General features: G+C 42.8%; 1 protein-coding gene across 4 annotated transcripts in view; it reads left to right on the plus strand.

Annotated features, from left to right (window-relative positions):
* ANTXR1 (ANTXR cell adhesion molecule 1) overlaps window positions 1–21,124 on the plus strand; it is a 233,380-nt gene that overhangs the window by 172,876 nt on the left and 39,380 nt on the right. The window contains exon 18 of one of the 4 annotated variants that reach the window (XM_039852455.1): window positions 4,385–4,447. The exons of the other annotated variants lie outside the window; for them this stretch is intronic. Within the exon in view, the coding sequence (XP_039708389.1) occupies window positions 4,385–4,432 (48 nt within the window). The 3' untranslated portion in view covers window positions 4,433–4,447. Of the gene's footprint in view, window positions 1–4,384; window positions 4,448–21,124 lie in introns of those variants that run through there. 4 annotated transcript variants of the gene reach the window in all.

Consider the following 21,124-nt stretch of genomic DNA (forward strand, 5'->3'; position numbering starts at 1 on the left):
AGAAACACAGTTTCTCATAAATATCCCCCAGAAACAACAGGGTTAGAGAAACATGATTTTATTTAAATGAGTAATCTTCCTATCACTTCCAGAAAGGAGATGATAGATAATAGATGGTAGAAGATAGATAGACAGACAGACAGACAGACAGGTAGATACATAGATAGATAGATAGAAAGATAGATAGATAGATAGATAGATAGATAGATAGATAGATAGATAGATAGATAGATAGATAGATGGATGGATGGATGGATGGATGGATGGATGGATGGATGGATGGATGGATGCAGTTTCAGATACAGTTTTACATGTCTTTGAAAGTCTGTGAAATCAGAAGATGAAAATACTTTCATGACAGAAATTTCAATTCTTAAAAGAATTTTTTTTGGTCTCTTCACTGGCCAATAGAAGAGTCGACCAGGGTTTTCCTCCAAGTGTAGAATAACACCAGGCAACTTGGCAGATGGAGTCACATTTTAAAAAATTATTTGTGACCTCTTCTTTTTTACCCCACAAGTAACAAAAGAAAGTTTAGATCTTAAACACCGCAAAAGTAGAATCTAAAGCTGCACTGTCCAACAAAGTGGCCACTAGCCACATGTGACTACTGAGCACTTAAACTGTGGCTGGTCAGACATGTACTGTAAGTGTAAAATATACTCTAGATTTTCAAAGATGAAGTATGAAAAAAGAATGAAATATCTCTAATAATTTTTGTACTGGGTACATGTTAAAATGATAATACTCTGGATATATTGGGTTAAATTTGATATATGATTAAAATTAATTTCACCTGTTTCTTTTTACATTTACAAATGTGGCTATTAGAAAACTAAAAGTTACCTGTGTGGTTATATTTCTATTGACTGCGCTGGTCTGGAGGACTAGCCTGAAAGACACTTGTGAGAATGGGGACAATGTGATTTCATACAGGTCCTGAGTCCTCCCATGATTTCTATTTTGTGGACACAATGAGAATTTAAGATATTATGGGTCTCTATCAGCCCTTCTTGGTTTTCTATTAGGTTAGCTGTGACTTTGCCTTTCTGGGTCAATTCCTATCCCAAACTTTGTGTTCTTTACTAGAAGTCTTGCATGCTCCAAACCAGCATGTTAAGGGTTTTGTTTTTTTATTATTTCTTCTTCTTTTAGCAAACAAGCATTTATGGAGGTCTCTCTACTGCCTCTTCCATCCACTATCATCATAGGGAAGAAAGGACTTGCGGGATTTAAAACTTTGCTCTAAGTTTTTGTACATGTATTAGATTTTATACTCTATCTACTTTATCTTTGAAAAATTCCTAGAAAGTATATATTATCCTCCATTTTATCAAAAAGAAAACTGACTTGACTTGAGCAATAATGATAACTAGTATCTGCCAAGAGTCTTGTAATTTGCAATTATTTTTTTAATGCATTTCCTCCAATAACCCTTTGACGTAGGTGTTCTCATTCTCATTTTAAGAATGAGGAAGTTCTCTTTTCAGAGGGCGAAGAGCTTAGGCTGCACAGCTGATAAGTGGAAAGGCTAACATTTACTTATTCGTGACATTTATTTGTTATGCTAAGCCCTGGTGAACCGGGAGGCCATGGTCCTTTCATGGAGTTTGCCCTCTAGCACCCATGTATCAAGTGCTATACCAAGATTTTTAAATGGAGGTTGGGATAGAAAGAGAATGGCTATCTAGCCTGTGTAGTCAGAAGGCCCTCTCTTTGGAGAGGTTGACGTTGAAGAGGTGGCATTGAAGGTGAGATCTGAATGACAAGAAGGAACTGATCACATCAAGATCTGAGAACAAACAACTAGTACAAAATCCCGCAAAGCTAGAGAGAGCTTGACATAGTGGAGGAAGTAGCAATTGCCAGGCAAGTGTACTGGGAGATGGGAGGGCAATGAGGCCAGAGAGGAAGGCGGGGGCTATGGCTGGCAGGGCTTCGAACCAGGGACTGGTTTTACTCTAAGTGTAACATGAAGGTTTCCTGGGATGTGGGGGAGGGGGATAGAGAGGAGGAATATTCTTAGAGCAAGGACTGCTCTCGATGCGGTGGAAGGAATCAGCTGTAGGGAGGCCAGGAGATCAATGAGGTGGTTGTCGAGAGAGTCCTGGGTGAGAGGCAGTGGTGGAGGCCTGGCAAGGACAGAGCGGAAATGGCAAGGAGTGGACAGATTCTGGAACTATTGGAGATAGATAGCCCTTGAGACTTGCTCATGGATGCCTTTGCCCTCTTTTGACCTGATTGTCCCTCCAGCCCGCTTCATTCCTTGCAGTGTCCTTCCCAACATGAGGAAACCTAATCCCAATTGACCCGAAGTCAGTTGTCAGTAATGTCCAGAAAGCAGAGTGAAATTCCAGCAGATGCCACTGTCTGATTCCATTGTTTCACTTTGTTAATCCATTGCCCTGCCTAGCTGTTAGCCTCTTGATGCTGACCTTTAGAAATACATCCATGATGAATAACAAGCCTCACTATACTCCAGATCACTTCAGTGAAAATAAAAGTGAAATGACTCTATGTTTTCCCTTTTGGGGCTCATTTTGGGGCTGGCAGGAAGGTGAGTCGTTTGCACGTGCATTTACCCTGAAAAAGCAAAAGAATATAATGTCCTATATGCCAGTCATCAGCAGAGGTACCACGTACCCTAGGTCACAGCATGGGGCAGGCATTCCTGAGTAGGGGACAGAAGGGATGGGGAAAGAAAATTGTATTCAAGAACCAGATGATGTGTCATAAGTAATGGTTTGCTGCTGACAATAAAATGAAGAAGAGAGGGATCATGGGCGGAGAAGGCGAGTCTCCAGAGAGGAGCTATGACTTAAGCTTCTCCTTAGAGGACGTTCAGGCTCTAGATAAACAAAAGCAGGGAGGATATGAGATCCAAACGGGCTGTCAGCAGAAGTTTACATGTGCATGCATATGGATATGCAGCTCCTTCCCCAGCCAGTGAAAACAATTTCTTGGCATGTGCGTCGAGCCTTTGTTAATACCCAAGGGCAATAAATGCTCTCAGTGCTTAGGAATGAGAACTCGCCCTTCTTCACCTACCAACACAGCCAGTCTCTTCCCAGGAAAACAGAGGGGGATCAACCTCGGAGCAGGTGTTTGGCACGCCTGCATACACTCCACACCCACCTCTCAGACGTGAGGGAGTTTTGACTCCTTCACAGCCGTGAACTACGCCCCCTCGGAATCTTTCACTGGCTCCCGCTGCCTGCCCACACAAGGTGTGTTTTGCAGAACGCTTATCCCACAGCTGCTCATAGGCCTCATAAGTTTGGAAAATACTACGCTTAACAATGTTTAACAGGGTTTTTTCCCTCCGTGGAACTAAAAAGATAATTTAATAGGCCTGTGGGCCTTTAGAGAAAGGGGGATATATTATGCAGCATTTCCCAAGCCTGTAAATTACTGACCTGTTTTTATAGAGCATCGCTTGGTACTAATGCTTTATAAAGGCACTTATGAAATGCTGGGCTAAGCAGGATTTCTCCCACCACGCCACACAGTCAGACCCTCCCTGGGTCTCCACGAGTCCTATGCAAAGCAGCCCTTCAAGGTGTTGTTTCAGCAGACGTGCCTTATGTATTCCAGCCTCTAGACCTCCGCTCACACCATGCCCTGGCCCAGATTGTTTTGGCCTTTCCTCTCCTCCTTCTGTAACTCAACCCAAGTCCTATCTTCTCTAGAAGCTTTGGAGATGCCTTCTGCCTCTGAACCATCATCACATGCTTCTTGTCCCCCTCATTTAGCATTTTATAGCTGGTTTCTACCCCTTTCTGCCTCTAGCACCTCACATGTGGTAGGTATTAAAGAAGATGAGAGTCGAGAAGGAGGTAATGAAGGAGTAGAGCATAATGAAAGAGGCAGGGGAGGAGGACAGGAAGAAGGAGGGAGAGGATGGGGAGAGAGAGCACGGAGGTGACAAAGGGAAAGAGAATCCCCCAGGATCTGAGACATGGTACCTTCGTTGAGTGAGGTGGGCAGCAAAGCCCAGGGAAGGCACTTTGACTTTTCTGTGAAAAAGATGAGTGAGGTTCTACCTGGGGAAGCAGACCTGGGCCTGGGCACACTTTGCTGAAGGCCAGTGCGCAGTTGTAGGGCATCGGCTCCAGCTGGAGCTACCATATCTGAGAATGGGCACCCACTGCGACCCCTTAACCTAACCTGTGTTTTGTAATAATTATTGATATAATAAATAATTATGTATGTAATACTACTAAGAAAACAACGTATGTATCCATTTTTGTTGTTTTCGTAAACAACATAATATAATATACAATATACAGTTAGTACAAAATAAATCACAGAGTACAAATTAAATAACCCTACAGCCATTGCTGTGAGAGGCCTTCACTAAAGCCAGTGCCTTCCTTTTATACAGGAGGGGCTGAAACCCACAGAGCAGCTTGAGCTGAGGCTGAAACCTTGAACTTGCATCCCAGTTTACTCACTACCTAGACTGTTTTAAGCTCTGCTTCTCGTGGCTAAGCAGCCTGCAGTCTTTATCTCAGCCAAATGGCCAACTGCCTGAGATAGAGACACAAGAAACATTCCCACGTCTGCCTCAGGCTTCTAACTCACACAAAAAGGGCCACCCTCTTTAACAAACCTGTTTTCCTAAAGAGACCAGAGACCAGACCTTTTTTTTTTTCCCCTGTATATTTTTAAAATGCCAAAGTGGTGTATGTTGTCAACAACATTAAACAGACATCTTCCAAAAGAGCCCACCCTTTGTAAGATGTCAGTCCATTTCCACTGACTTAGTTATTACCTTCTGCAAAGGCCAGTGGTCTTGCCAGAGTTCCACCCTCAGAAGCTCATCCTATGGAAGCAAAGTCTGGCAGGTCCGCCAGACCCCATCTCTAACACTCCGTTAAATGCCCAGATGTATTTCTTTCATGCTTGTGCATAAATTCCATTTCAGAGTGTCAGGGCAACACCTAGATCAGTCTCCTGAATGTGGTTCATGGAAAGAGCCTGAATGCCAAGCGGCCTGGGTTCCCGTCAACGTCTCCTCTGACTTTTACAAGTCGCAAACAGATGACTGTGCCCCAGGTGCCAGCAGCCATGGGAAATGGGCCGGGGCACTGAACACCGAGCATAGTGGGCTGAGGCGGGGAGTGGGAGAGAGATTAGCCCGGCTGCTCTGGTCCCTCTACCAGCCCCCAGAGGACCCTGGTCAGGCAGGGCTCAGCCTGGGCAGGACTGAGGCCAGAGTGAGGGCAGCCTTCACACCAAGTCACAACCAGCCCTATAGCAGACAAAGCATTAGGAACTGAGTGCCTGTGAGATCCAGGAGATCCCGGAGAGCATTTCTGGGGCCTGTGAGGAGGAAGGAGAGAAAACAATGCTGGTGTTCCCTGCCCTGCGGGCTACATTAGTTCCTTTGTTAACAGCTCCCACAAAAACGGGTTTCTCTCCCTCTGAACTGGTACCTGGTATGTGGAACAAGATGACTGGGGCATGATCAAAATAACACTTTGGTTTGTGTTTTCCACCAAAGCTTGTAAACTCTATTCTTTGAGCGAGGTTTTTCTCCTGCCACCACGTACAGACTTGTCAGGCCCCTTGAATGTTCCGCCCACTCTTAGATTATAGGTAGGTTTGCAATCAAAATATTCAGGTGTTAGGAAATCCAATCTACGAGATGATTTAAAACCTCAAACCTGATCTGGTATTAAATCTTCCCTCCTTCCCAAGCTGGGCTGGACTCACATGAAAAGGAGGGGTGTGGTTGTCGCCCCTCTGTTCCTCCACCTGTTCCTTCTCCTCCCCAGCCCCCACTCTAGCTTGTTAGACAATTTCCTGTGTCTCCTAGGCAGGGACAGGTGAGCAGCGGAAGAAGAAAAAGTAGATCCTTCCTGAGCTGGGACCATTAAGCTGGCTTTGTGCTCTGCGAGTCCGGCACCAGTTTAATGCTAACTCTTTTTTCCCGTGGGGTGTTCTTCCGGATACTCTTTCCTGCCGTTTCTTGACATGAGTGATGTCTCTTTATTCTCAGTGTTTGCTTGTGGCTGTTTCTACAACCGCTGGGCCTAGCATTCACCTCCGGCTTCTTGCCGCTGAAATCCGTCTGTCCCATTAGTTGGCCTTGGACAGGATCCAAGATGACCCCCCCACACACACACTGGACTTCCTTCCAAATGGCTACCCCTGCTCCACAGGAGACAGTCAAACAGCACATGTTTTGGCCAACCCCATCACAGTCACCTCTATCCTGCTGCCACAGGCTGCTCCCGCTTTTTCAGACATGAGAACTCTGTGTTCACCATTTTCAGAGAACTCATTGCCAAGCTCTCCAAGTGGCCTCATTCACCTCATTAAGTCTGAAGGGAAGCCCACAGAAGCCTACCTCCCCTCTACCCGCCCCCGCTCGCCCCCCGTGGGAGGGCCACTGGGCACTCACAGCACAGCAACAGGTCTCTCCAAGAAATAACCCTACAAATCCTTCTCCCAGCCATGATCCCTTTTGTTATCTTTCATCTGCCTGAGGGGTCCAAGCGTCATGGATCCAGTTTATAGATGTTTCCTTAGAAATCTAGACTGGATGATTAGAAACCTCATCAGAATCTCTTGTACCTAGGAGCCTAGTCAAAATTTCTATTTTAATATTCATTACGTACATCTCAGATCTTAATTATGTACCATTTAAATATAAGCCCTGGGGGCATGAACTCCATGGGTTTATTCACTGCTCTATCTCAGCCTATAATAGGTACTCAGTGAATAATTGTTTAATTAATGAATTAATTTTTAAGCAAAGGTAGGCACCTCTTTCTAGTCTGTAAGCTTTATGAGAGTAGGATCTGAGATTATTTTTACTCAATATTTAGCCCCAGTGTCTAGTAGAGTGCTGGCCCATTGCAGGTACTTAAAAAAATAGTTTTGAATGAACTAATGAACCTGGGCAAAAAGCCACCTTTCTCTAGGCAGGATTGTGAAGGCTCCGCTGACCCAAAGTATCTCTCCCTCCCTCCCTAAAATTCTTTACTTGGCCACATTGCTGAAAACTCTACCAATCAGAGATATTCTCTCTCGGTTCGAGTTTTTAACAATGCAAATACCTGCAGCAGGTAATGGAAGCCATCAGTCATTTATACTTCAGAAGGCAATTCGATATAAGAAACTTACAGGAAGACTATTTGTCAGGGAACTTGAGAGGGTGCTAGGAAGGAGCACTTAGAAGAAAGGAGACGGCGGCCCTAGAGGCGAGGATGCTTTTTGCCAGGAAGACTGAGCATACCAAGAGGTAAAAGGGAAATGGGAAAAAAGCCAATATTTTGTAGAGCTTGCCTTAGCACTCCCTCCTCCAACACAATTTTTAAGAACCACTTAATTTTTAGAGCTAGAAGGAATCTTAGATTTCATCAGAGTCTGTGTGTTTTGAGTCCAAAAGAGAACTCTTTCTTTAAATGAAATCTTACCAGAAGCCCAATATGAAAAACAGATAAGTGGAGTTGATCTGGGTCTGGATGGGCAGTGGTCCAGGAGGCCAAACACACGCACGCAGTTTTCCCACAGTAGTCTCTAAACCTCCCTCTCAGAATTCCTAAGTGCTCATGAAATACAGTGTGTCCAAACACCACGAAAGACCCATGGTTGTCCTCGATCATCACCATATCTGAGGGCTGGGCTCCAGAGGTCAGAAGAAAATGGACAGCACTAGACCCTTCTCCCACCCTCCACCAAGGATCAGACCTTGTTCCCTCCATTTCCCAAACTCCTCGTCTATTCTGTAAATGTTTGCTAAATCAAAGAAAGAGCCCTTTCATGGGGCCGTGAAAACTTCCCCATGAGTTTAATACGACCAACAAATATTTACTAAGTGCTTGCTATGTCCCTGACCCCGTGTTTGGCGCTAGGAACAAATGACCATTGTCCTTGCTACGTTAATTAACACTCTTTGGATGCTGTTTGTTCAACCTTCTCTGAACCATCTAAATTGCAACTGAGCATCTAACCTACACCCGCATCTGTCCATCTTTTCTCTAAATGTACTGTGAGATGCTGCGTGAAGTGATTTGCTGAAATGCAGATAAACTACATCTGTCAGCCCCCATCTATGAATCTAGTAAGACTTGCAAAAAAAATGAGGTTTGGCACAACTTGTTTTCTGCAAACCTTTGCTCACAGGGGTGACCACTGTTTCCTGTCTTTGGAACTTATAAACCATCTGTTTAATAATCTGTTCAAGCTTCCTGCCAAGGACTGACGTCCACCTCACCAGTCAGCAGTTCCCACCAAAAGTGCTTAGAGCCTCAGAGCCTCCCACCCCTGCCGCTGGCCGATGTTCAGGTCACAGAAATGGCTCCCTTGTCCTTAGTCTCTCTAGGTTTTATTGGAGGGGATGGACTACTTGCACATTACAAGAGCACAGTGGGAAGTATAAAGAGATAAATTTGGTGTAATTATTTCCATATCAGCAACACCGATTCAGGGCTCAGGATCACTTTGCTGAGAGATTAATAACAGACTTTACAATGAAGCGCAGCTAGGTTTGAAACCCAGTTCTACCATACACGGTGTAGTCTTGATTAATTACCCTCTCTGAACCTCCAAAATGAGCTCATAGGAAAGTCGTGAGGATTAAACACAATATTGTACTTGAAGCGCTTAGCGCAGTGGCTGGCGCATAGCATCGTTATTGTTATTAAAAGAAAATGAATTTATTGATCAACTGCTGCAGTTCAGAGGTAGGGACAGGGCAAGGAACTAGCCTAGAGGGACGGCCTGTGTGAGGGGCATATTTATAGTTCATAATACATTTATTTTTCTAGGCATTAGGAGGTATACAGAAGAGACTCTCTTCCCTGTAAAGTTTAGATTCTTATAGAGAGGAAATCATGAAAAAATATCTGTCCCCTTTAAGTCACATGTTTTCTGAATTTTCTGAAGTCCTAAAGGACTGACCCCAGGCGACTTCCTGGAGCTACTTTTCCAAGGCTCATACAGGCAAGTTCTTCAGGGTGACTTCTAAATTCCCAGAGAATTCAGTACGAGGAACCTAGTCTCTTTAAGCACTCGGAAGGGGACAAGGAGGACCCAGGTGGGAAATCCCTCAAAAGAACAATGTCGACCCAGGAGGAAGAGGTTACTATATAGTCTGTGCTCCCGGCCCTCATGAGAAAATTGCAGAAAAGTCACCCCATGACTTTGTCGATTAAAATTAACCTGACAAGATTTAGCTACAGTGCATTTTAGAAGTCCTGGGTCACTTTCTAAAGCTAATTTACTATAAAAGTACTTGAGCTAAAGGCATTAGTAATAAACGACAACTGGGAATTTTAACTTTTATTTTCGGCTCTGAAAAAAATTAGGGAGTTGGGTGTCCTTATATATTTTCACACTAAGGATAAGTCAATAGGAAGATTTCATTGTGTTTGTCAGTCTAAAAGTCACCAATTCAATGTGCCATAGTCATGGATTCAAACTGCTTAGAAAATTCAGGCTGATTGAGCCCTCCCTGCTGAATGATAGAAAAGTGAGGGGTAGGTTAAGATCCTCTGAGAGCAAAAGGGTGCCTGCCAGCTTCCTTTTTCAGAAAGCGCCTACTCCAGTCTGTCTTAGGTAGCCTGGAGCTCCTCTAAAAGGGGTAGTACTTCCAGCCTTGACTTTGACTAACTTTCATCAGGAGTCAGAAATCATAGTGGGAACAAAACCACGAGAGCCGGGTGCCCAGCACCAGAAGGTGAAACCCAGCTGAGAGCATCTGGTCACTGTTACAAACAGCATTAATAAAAAGCTAACAAAAAACCAAAGGTCTATTAAATAGCCCAACCCCACCTAGATTCACCACTTAATTGGGGTGGGGGCCCTGAAAGCAAAAGGAATAAATGGTTCCAAAAGCTGGAGAGATGTTGGTCTGAAGGGCCCATGTCCAATTAAAACAAGCCAGGAGCCTTAATAGCTACCTTATTTTGACATCAGGAAACCCATTCTTAGTTCTGCTAATGGTTATGTACAGATTTTTTTTTTTTTTATTCCATGGACTTGTGTAATGTTTAAAAGAATTAAACCAGTAAGACCCAAGATCAGAACTTCCTCATTCAGCACGAATGGGCTGCTTTTCCCAAATCCAACCTCTTAGTGCAAAGAAGTCCTCAGATTCCTTATCAGGATTCTGGTGGTCCTATTATTAGATTTGGGACTTAGTCAGAGCACACAATGGGCTGTAGGACCCTATGGTGATGAGAACACTTCTCTGTGCATATGTATCTCCCCATCCTACCAACCAGAAATTCTTCAAAAGGAAAATGATTGATCTCTTTGCTTTAAGGACATTGAACCTAGTTGACATTCCAATGTCTATGAGCACACACACACCATTGATGAAAATTAGGATATCGGCCTCCCTTAACCAACTGACTAGAGTAGATCTTGTTCTTTTATTCATTTACCATTTTTGGTATTCCTAGCAATTAGGTCCTTTACCATGAGACAGGCACTATGCTAGATGCTTAACAAATTCATTATCTTCATGTATCGCAAAACTTTCTGATTATAACTACTTTCAAAGTATGTTCGGAAATGACAGATTCCCTTGGCAACCCTGATGCGGTGGGTCCATGGCAGGGTTTTGGCATCTGTGTTTTTAATAAGGTGCCCAGGTGATGCTTAGGATCAAGTAGCTCTCCTGGGAGACTTCCAGCTTTTCCCAAAGCCCTCTGGACTTAGGTGCCCCCAATTTCCCAGTACGTGTGACCTCAGAATGGAGTAGGGTGGTCACCTGAGAGATGCATGAGGACCTCCCCATGTGGCTTGAGAATCCATCTGCTTTTCTTGGACAGTCACACAGCTGCCTCATGTTGACCAGTCTGAACCCTCCACCCCCAATCTTCTTCACCCAGACTGTGACTGGGCCACAGGTCCCCTGTTACAGAGTCGATTTTCTCTACTTAAGTGCTAGACCTGGCTTTTAATCCTAAATACTACCTTATTTAATTTAACCTATTGTTCCAGCTTGTCCAGTTTCTCTAGTACCCTGACTCCCCTCTCCCAAGCCCCAGGCATCCCTTTCAGCCAGGAGTCATGAGCACATGCCATGGAAAGTTTCTCTGTACCCTGTTGTCCATCTGAGGAAAGAGCTGCCATGGGCTCCTCCACCACCAGGAAGGTCCCCTCTCTTGCTATGATAATCCCTTCCAGAAGCATCTCTAGGCTTCCTTTGTGTTTTTTAAACAGGATTTTAGCTATTGAGAACCAAAGTAGTACAGTGTAAGGAAATTTTTATTGGAGAGAAACCATCTCTCTGTACTGAGCACAGTACCTTTTTGCATTTATTAAATCCTCAGAATTAGAGTCATGATTTAAAGAAATGGGAGGCAAACTAACTCAAAGTCGATTTTGGTTAATATTTATATTGTTGATGGTTCCACTTATTGAACAGGCAAAAATATTTAACAGAAATAGCCACCTAGGGAGCCAAGGCAGTCTCATGGCTACAGAGAAAACTTGGAGCTGTGCCCGAACCTTCCTCTTTGTGGTTCAGTTTTTCCAGCCATATAAGGGAGTGATGATTCCTCCTGCCTCCACTCAGAGCTACTGAAGGGACTCATAGACAACACTGTGACTTTGAGTTTCTGGGGCAAAATTAAACAGTTGCAGTTGAACATTGTTCTCTGAAACTAGGTTTTCTCATCCACCACATACATGTCCCCACTAGTGCCTGGAATGATGAGAAACACTTAAATGTAGGTAGACAATTAACTGAGAGTTTTTCCATGTACTGTTGATAAAACAACAATTTATTGCTTTGAAATCTCTGGGTCTGTGACATGAGGAAAATTACAGCTTGCATATATCACATAAAAGGTCTCTTTGTACTATATAATAATTAGAACTGATAATATTGCTCTTAAAACAGGAACACGTATTGTTCTTTATTTCTTTAAAACAATTTCTCAAAACGTGTACTCTATGTCTTAGCTTCAGTTGAATGTACTTCTTAGAATAGATTTATAGAGCAATTGGTTGGCTCTCCTCTGGTGGATTGCAAAGACAAGGTCGATTGTAATCTTGCTGAGCGAAAATTGCCGGGGGCCAGTCCTAAGTAACTATGAAACTAAAGAACAGAGCCTTTGACCCCTGAAAGTCCCCGTGCTCCAATGATTCCTCTCCCATGTATCAAATTAGTTTTGAGACTCTTAAAGAGATCACCATTACCTCAAAAACAAAGGGTGATTTTATTTGGTATGTCCTGGGAATACAGCTCATGGGAACCGTCATAATAAAATGAAGGTCTGTTAAATAAAACATCATTTACAAAACAGCAGAGATATATGGAATACCACAGAAAAGATTTACGCAATATTCATTTCTACACTGAGAAGTAGAAACATATGGAAAGGCTTTTTTTTCTTATTTTTTTCAATAGCGTGGGGCTTTTAAATGATGCTATACATTTATAACAGCTGGCTGCTGACCAGGGAATATAGAGACCTTCCAATTACAGAAGACTGGAACCCAGTAGACACTTTTCTCCACAACATTCATGTCCCAGTGAGACTTACTTAAAGACACCTTTCAAAAAGTACCTATACAATTTTATGTGTCTAAAATGCAATAAAATCCCACCTGTGATATTAGAGATTGGGGGTTTTATTAGCCCTTATACCAACATGAAAGATTATTTTAAAATTTCTCCAGATAAAGCTCCATCTTGTCCCTGTATCATAATTCAACCTTTAAAGTGAGTGAGAATAAAAAAGGGACCTAAAAATAAAATAAAAAGGATTCAGTGCGGTCTCCATTCTAATCATGGGACAGCTCATCAAAGAGACTGTCAGTGAGTCTATTAAATTTTGCCTGGATATTTTCCTCTCTAGGAAAAAAAAAAAAAGGAAGAAGATTTCAAGTTCCTGTTGTGTCACCCCAAATTAGGAAATTCATCATAATGCGAAATGGTGAAACGTAGAAACAAACATATAGGTCCCAAATGTAACATTGGTCACGCTGGGATAGTGAGCCTGAGGGAGTTTTTTTCTCTTCCATGAAATTTTTAATGCCGTTAATTGCTTTTATTTAATGAAAGAAGTGGTCGTTTAGAAAAAAAAGAGAGAAAGAAGCAGACATGAGCTTTAAAGGTTGATTGCAAAACTGGATCTGTGATAGCTAGACTTCCTGGTGGCTGGAGAAATGTTCCAGCCCATTACATCAAAGCCCAAGTGAGGAGGTGTGAGTAGTTGGTCACATTGAGACACAGTGGTTCTCTACCATGGCCACCTTTGCTTACATTACATCTGGCACCACCTTTGCTTCTGTGGCCGAGGTCTCCCAGTGTGCTTGTTTGCAAGATCACCATCATTAAAAACCATTCTCTGGTCTTCTTGTCATTCTGTTTGTCTAGTGGTCCCCCAAGGTTTTGGACTCAGAGCTTTGGTATGAAATTCAATCTTCATTTAGTTCATAATTTTTTTCTTTACTCAATGACAGAGTATGATGAGGTAATGCTTTCTGGCAGGCCGGCCCAAGATTTGAACCCTTAAAAGTGAAAAACATCGAGAGCTTAAAAAGTCAGTGTCTAATATTCTTTCACTGGTCTTGAGTGGACAGTGATATTTTCCTGGTATTAATTTCAGAGTGACAATACTGTCATTGTCCCCACTGCAAAAATTATAATTAATCATTCTCTGTAACAGTAGTAATGAATTCTAGTAATGAAAAGACAAAGAAAACTGTCTTTTTTCCCAGGGACTATTTAGTGGGCTAAATATCAGTCAGAACAACAGGCTAGAAAGAGGAAGGGAAGGACCCCAGAATCACTGAACGGTGAGGAAGGGGCTGGAGAGTGAAAGGTGCTGGAGGAGGAGGCTTCTTTATCTATATTTCCTTAGACTAAAGCAGAACGGGATCAGCGATCCAGCCCCAGCACATCAAGATGATAAACTTTTCAAAGGATTCTCCTGATTCACAAGAAGGGCTGTGTTCTAAAGTGGTGAGACTCTGACATTTATGGCCAATAAACCACTTACTTCTGGCCCAGAACCTTTTCTGGGGTTTATCTTACGTAAATTATAGTTTTATAATCACTTTCTAAAATGTCTGCTTTTTGCAAACTTTAAGGCACTTTCAGATATAAAGGAGACATGGCATTCTTCTATTTCTTTAAAGAATATATACGTTTCTGATTTGCCTTCTGAAAGAGCCCCTACACTATCATATTCCACACTTTGGGGGTCCCTGTGGATCCTAGAGAAGCAAGGAAAGAAAGAGTTCTCGTCCAGCTCAGAGAACCTCTGAGCTGGCATCAGGTCACCTCTACTCAGAAGGCCCCTGGAGGCCCGCGCTGATGGGACAATGATGCACAGCTTAAGATCCCTTCTGGGGTACATGGATAGGGAGGAAAGTTGTACAGACTAGAGTGACTCAGTGGTCAATAACTTGGACACTGACAGACCAGAGGAAAGGTCATGTCCTTCTCAGACATCTCCTCTTCTTAGATGATATGTCACTCAATCTCATATGTCCCTCTCACCCAAATACTGTATGTGACTCTCCAGCTGGCATCTGGCTGATTTCCCTTTTGAAATACCTTACGCCTTCCCTTCTCAATGTTTTCTCTCCATGCTTTGGTAAGTTTTCCCATTACCGATTCACCAACCTGGAGAGTGAAAGTTCTGAGCTTTCTCCCTTTACTGTTGCACAGTGGAACTATAAGGAAAGCTATCAATGGAAGCATAACCCTCTACATGAGCAAAATTACTCAAGATTGTCTCCTTTAGCTCCAAGAAGGCCGATTCGAACTGGGAGGTCATCGTTGAAACTTAGTTCAGACGAGGGCCAACACATGGAAAACATCATTACCATCATCATGATCAAAATGACCAAAAAAAGTTTTAATTTTTTAGGAGGTTTGCCTAAAGTGGAAAAAAAGTATAATTTTTCATTGCCTGTTGGATTTGTTTAGTCAGAGTAATCAAACGGAGGTGTTAGAGGAAAGAGTATCTGAACATCAGGCAGGACCACTCCTACAGAAACAAATAATGAATTGCCTAAAGGAGGAAATGTCTAAAAATTAGAGTATTAGTGATAATTTGTTTAATCTCAAATGTAGATGTATACTCAATTTCAGTTAACTATTGAGTTACTGAAGGTGAGCGAAAAGTACAACTCCCTTCCCTTTTGAATTTTAAACTCTGGTGCATAAACTATGTCCTTATCTCCACCTGGTCCTGCCAACAGCCAGGCTGGATGCCATCTTCTGTAACAACATGCCCAGGGCCCTTGCCATTGGAGTAGCATTTAAGGTAAATAAATAAATAAATAAATAAATAAATAAATAAATAAATAGATAGATAAATATAAATAAAAATAAAAAACTACTGTCATTAGCCTTTGAAAGATGACCTATATCAATAAAAATTCCAGGTATCGACTGGCATGAGCAAGTCAGGAAATACAAAGAGGATCTTCCTTTTTAAGCATATGAACTTCAGGGTTTTCCTTTTGTTCCTGTAAAAGATATTGCCCTTTGGGGCAGGTCGTGTATGATAATTTTATTAGAAGCTCAAAAAAGAAGTAATGTATATGACTAACAATCTCCTTGAGAAAAGTAGATTTAAATCATTGTTGCTTTTTGTTGACTGAAGATGAAGTCAACGCAGTTTGAAAACTGATTGAAGTAATCCAGACGGTAATTGGCCTCTGGTTTAGGCTACAGCTCCTCGTATAATTGTTCTGTTCATGAGAGGAACAAAAGTACGTCCCTTTGCTGCTCTCCTCACTTTAGCTTTATCACCTTTTTCCCTCTCTGTTCCTCTCTTCTGCTCCCAAATCCGTACCTAGGCCAGTGCCTTACTTTAAAGTTTCAGAAAATGGGCTTGCATTCCATTCTCTGTAAAGTGCCTGCAGTGCCCCAGCATTAGCTCAAGGACTCTCGTCACACGAATGTAAAGGATCATCCACCGTCCTGGCACGATCCTGCAGAGCAGTCCTCAGACGCACGCACTTCTTGGCTCAGATCCTGCTCTTCCTTCTCAAAACAAGTAAATCTGACAGTTTTGCAAATGTCATTTTCCTCCGATAATGACTCAAGGAACAGAAGAGTTCAACCCCAATCCCTTTTATGAAAGTATTCCTAAAATATTAAAACCCTGTGACTAGTCCACAATTTACCCTGTGACTAATATATGAAAGAAATCTCCTTGGAAATTAAACCAGTCTTTCTTGGGCTCCTTCTTTTCATTTGGAAAGGGAAGCCCTAAGTCAAGACACATAGACATATCTTTAGTGCCACCTTCCCTCTTTTTCCCGTGGTTCTCCCAGCCAAGGTGGGTGAGCTCGTGTGCTAACATCCTGGCCAGCTCCTCACATCCCTTCTCTTTCGGGCTCTGCACACTTTTATCCTATTGCCTTCCCATTCGCACCAAAATTTGACCTTCCTGTGTCCCTTTCTCCAGACCACCACCTCCCCAAATTGAACAATCCTGGGCATCCTTTCCCTGGCCTCAAAGGGATAGATAATTATGCCAATAAACCCACATGGGGCTGGGGCCAAGTCTAAGGGGATTTCCTTCCCAAGTAGCAATCTGGCATTTTAAGAGGAATCTCCTTGCGATGCTCGCAGGGGCCCCCTAATGGTGAGAATGGTAGGCTAGATATTCCCGGGATGTAGGAAGTAGGAAGAGGATGCCTCTGAGGTAGAGTAGTTTTAGAGTTCCACTCAGGTCACTCTCAAAGGCATTAACATCACCGGGAGGGGAGATACAAAAAGGAGACAGGACGCAGGAGAGAGCTGAGCTGAGAAAGAATAACGGAGTTTAGAGAGACCGACGATGCAAAACTCCCCAGCTCCCTCTCAACAGTGTGATTCTTCAATCCTTCAGATAGCTTATTTATTGAACATCTGTCAAGTGTCTGATGTTATTCCAGACGCTTCTTTTAGACCAAGTAATATGACAACGTCCTGGCCCTCAAAGAAAGAAGGCTGAAAAACATGGAAGGGCCAGGTAGAAACTGCAATGGCCAGAAAGAGGACAAGGAGCATTGCTATTGCTATTGGGCATTTTGCTTATTCATTATTATACCATTTCACAGCTGAAGTTCCCAAAAAAAACAGAGCGAACCATTCAGAATTGTGGTGTACCCCCACACTGCCTCACCATTGCATTCCTCTGTCTCGGTCTCAGACAGATCTCTCAGCCTCAAGAATCTTCTTCCTCGGTGAAGTAGGAGGGGATTGGTGGCTGTGGCACCAATGGGGGGAGTGGGCCAAACCACTAGTACCCCCACACCCACCGCAGGGTCTTCAGACAAAGAACAAAGATTGCTCTTACTAAGCATGAGGTCACCTTTCTTTATGCTGGACTGTCTGGACTCACAGGGTTTATCTAGGTTCTCTGGCTGAATTCATTCCAGAGTCAGATCCAGGACCAGGGACCCAGGTCTGTCTCTCTCTCTCTTCTCTCTCTCTCTCTCTCTCACACACACACACACACACACACACACACACACACACACACACAGAGCCTGTATTGCCTGGAGCCTGGAAAAATACCAGTGGACACAATTCAGAGGTGGCAGTGTGGAGGGAAAAGCACATCAACTTCAAAGTCAGACCAAACTAGGTTTGACCCTGCCATTTCCTATTTGGCTCTAAAGAAGAGTTTCAGCATTCAAAAAATTTCATTTCTTTATCTCTAAACTGAGGATGGTAATACCTACTTGACAAAGTTATGGTGAGGTTTTAGAATAACATATGTGAAGTTTGGATCAATTGTGGCTATTATAGTTATAACAGTGACCACCTGTGCCTATTAGATGGGCTTTTAAGCTAATTCCCAGGATACAAATAGGATCATAATGTTCACACAGCTTAATGCGGTATTCGACAAATGTTTCACCACCTTCCTAGAAAGCAGAGTCTGCTTCTTCATTTCTTTATTTTACAAATACTTTGTCAGCCTTTCTGTGTGCCAGCTCTGGGTGGTAAAGGGAATACAGTGGTCAATGAAGACCTTGCTGTATAGCGACAAACACTTACGCAAACAATTAATGACAAAGTTTGATCAGAAAAAGGGCAGGAAACCATGAAAGAGTTTGGCAGGAGGGCTTAATTGAGTTTGGGCGTGGGCAGGGAAAAACCTGTCTGACACGTGACCTTGAGCCGAGGCATGAGGCGTGAATAGAGTTTAGTCGAGGAAGCTTTGGGAGGAAAGCATGTTCCAGGCAGAACACATGCAAAGGTCATGAAACAGAGATGACCATGGGTTTGAAAGGAGGCTGCCACTTCTAGTCTTTCCAAATGGAGGTCTCTACTGAGTCTACTTTTACTGAACATATAAAATTCACTGGTCACTAGCAACATCCTTTATTTGTAATTAAGGTGCTGAAATTTCCCAAAAGTTTTGCTATATTTTATATCCTGTCTCTCTCCAAAGGATTTAAGGTGTATTTTTTTCCCCTTAAAGCTTCCTCCCATACTCTGATTAAATATCACTGTAACAAATCATTTCTTCCCAGGTCTTACAGAACATGCTTAGCCCAGCTTGGGGAGAATTATCACAAATATTTGATTAATGCAGCCTGAATTAGTGAGATGTTTCCAAACCTTGGAAATGAGGCATTTTGATATTAGGTCATGGTCTCATTTCAGATCCAACTCTACATGGTCTCATAATTAGGAAGAGTATTGGGGCCCAGTAGAGGTCTGAAACCAATTTTGAGGTTGGATAATTTAAATTAACACTTTTTACTTCTAAATGAATCCCAGACTTTGTGTGCTATAAATTTTCCATTTCTGCGTCTGGTTGATCGCTGACATCAGCCATGATTTTTCAGGGCTTTCACTATGTCTTCCTTTGGTTTTGAGAGGCATGTCGGCAGGATCATAGCAGCTTTACCTGAAAAGTAGAAGAGTCCATTAAAATTTAGGAGGCTCCTTAGAACCAGTTGTGTACATTTGGAGAGGATGGACAAGTGCATGGTCAAAACTTAAGAGGCATCCTAAAGCTGAGTCAACTCTCAGGAGATCAGCACAATAGTCCGCCCCCTTACTCCAAATGCCCAACATTGAAGAAACTCCTTTAGAATAAAACACGACCTTCAGGAATTTCCTTTTAGGAGTTATGTTACTTAGGTTAGAGGTTTAGCAGATCTAGCAAAATCCTAAAATAATAGTCTTAACCCTAAGAGAACTTTTTTCCTCACATGTAACACTCTATGGATAAGCCATCTAGGGTCAGTATAGTGGCTCCAGTCTATCAGAGTCCCAGGTTCCTTCTGTCTTGTTTCTCCACCATCCCTAGAGTGTGGTTCTCATCTGCATAGTCCAAGAAAGGAAAAGGGGAGGGTGTACCCCTTCCTTTTAAGGCACAATCTAGAATTTGTAAGTATCACTTCTGCTCCCACCCACCTGGTCAGAATACAGGTTACACACCACGTCTTGATGCAAAGGAAGCCACACTAGGTCATGGACCACACTAGGTCAGGTGTTTCAGCATTTCTTACTGCCCCTTGAACTGACTTGTGCAAGGGAGGCCAGGAAATGAAGTGAAACTTCATTTTAAGCTAAGATGGGGAGGTTTAGTTTGTAAAACAATTTTATTATGTCAACATACATGGTTTGGTCTTTATTGGCTGCAGTGGCATATTGACCTTCCTCAGGGGCCATCAGATTGAGTCTTTCTCCACTCCGACTTACTAATTCATTCATCTGTGTGAGAAGTAATTAATTGTAACTTTAGGCATAGGTCAGACATGGACACTTAGCAGCCTTTCATGTAACCTTAGGACAGAGTGTATTCATCCCCATTTAGGTGGCAAGACTAATTTATCTTATTGTGTTTCTCTGTCAGGGTACTTATTAAAATATTTTTAAAGACTTTCAGGTTGGAATGCCAATTGGAGCATATTTGTTTCACTTGACTGAAGAAACAGGGGAGACTTTTTAACCTTAGCTATCCACTGGCAGCATGGGATTGGGCAACAGGATGTCTCAGGCCCAGCCCACATGAGTGATTTGCACAAGTACATAAACAGGCAAAACCCTTTCAATATTACAGCATCTTTCCCCATCCTCTCTAGTTCAGCCTCTTCTCATCACCATCATAGCCTACGTTTAACAATGGATAGTGCAGGGTTATACCAAGTGAACAGAAAGGGCAATTTGTGATGGTTACCTTTAGGGTTATATCTTTCTCTCACCTAGTGATCTTATCTTTCTCCTGGGGGCCCTTGGACTCTAGCGATGTGAAGGCAGTGAGTAGAAGACAGACATGGATTCTTACCAACACCTTTGGGAAGGGTGCCAAGTTCAGAATCCAAAAAAAAAGAAACCCACAAATACTCCTATACTCAGCTCCATAAACCAGGAGTGACCCCACTAGGCAAAGAGATGAGTTGCCACGTGTTCCAGTATTGTTCTATAACAAACCACTCTAAAACACAGTGGCTTAAAACAACAATTTGCTACTTTCTCTCCCAGTTCTGTGGGTGACCTGGCTCAGCTGTGTAATTCTCACTTGGGGTCTCTGATGATGCTGCAGTCAGACAGTGGAAGGTTGATTGGGCTAGACGTCCAAGGGGACTTGTTAACTCATTTTTCCTCTGCATGGCCTCTCCCTACAGTAAAGAAGCCTAGACTTCTTACCTGGAGACTCAGGGCACCAAAAACAGGAAGCAGAAACTTCCAGGCCTCTCTCTTAATGTCGGGCTCAAAGCTAGTATGACAGCACTTCCATCATATTCCACTATTCAAAACCATCATAAGCCAACTCAGATTAGAGGGAGTGGAGGAATAAACTCTTCCTCACCACAAAGGAGAGGCTCATGCATGCAGGCGAAAAGGAAATGACGGCAGCCATCTTTTAGACAAGCTACTACCAAACAGGAAAACAGCATTCTCTGGAACAGAAAAAATTCTGTCTGCCCAGACTGCTCCGAGAAAGATCCCCTCCCTGCTATTCTTGGGTGGCCCAATGACTAACGTAGAAAAGTCAAGTTTGAGGGAATATAATTGTTTAAAATATGGGGGTGGGGGGGGCGAGGTTGAAGTTAATAAACCCCGGAGTTAATATAACCCTTAGACTTTAGTAGATCAAGCAGTTGAAAAAAATAAATAAAATATAGAGGCTTTAACTAATCTAATAAAAAATGGTTAATAGATATTTATTTAACAGTGCAC

The sequence above is a fragment of the Pteropus medius genome, unplaced genomic scaffold, assembly GCF_902729225.1.
Source record: "Pteropus medius unplaced genomic scaffold, Ma_sr-lr_union100, whole genome shotgun sequence".
NCBI lineage: Eukaryota > Metazoa > Chordata > Mammalia > Chiroptera > Pteropodidae > Pteropus > Pteropus medius.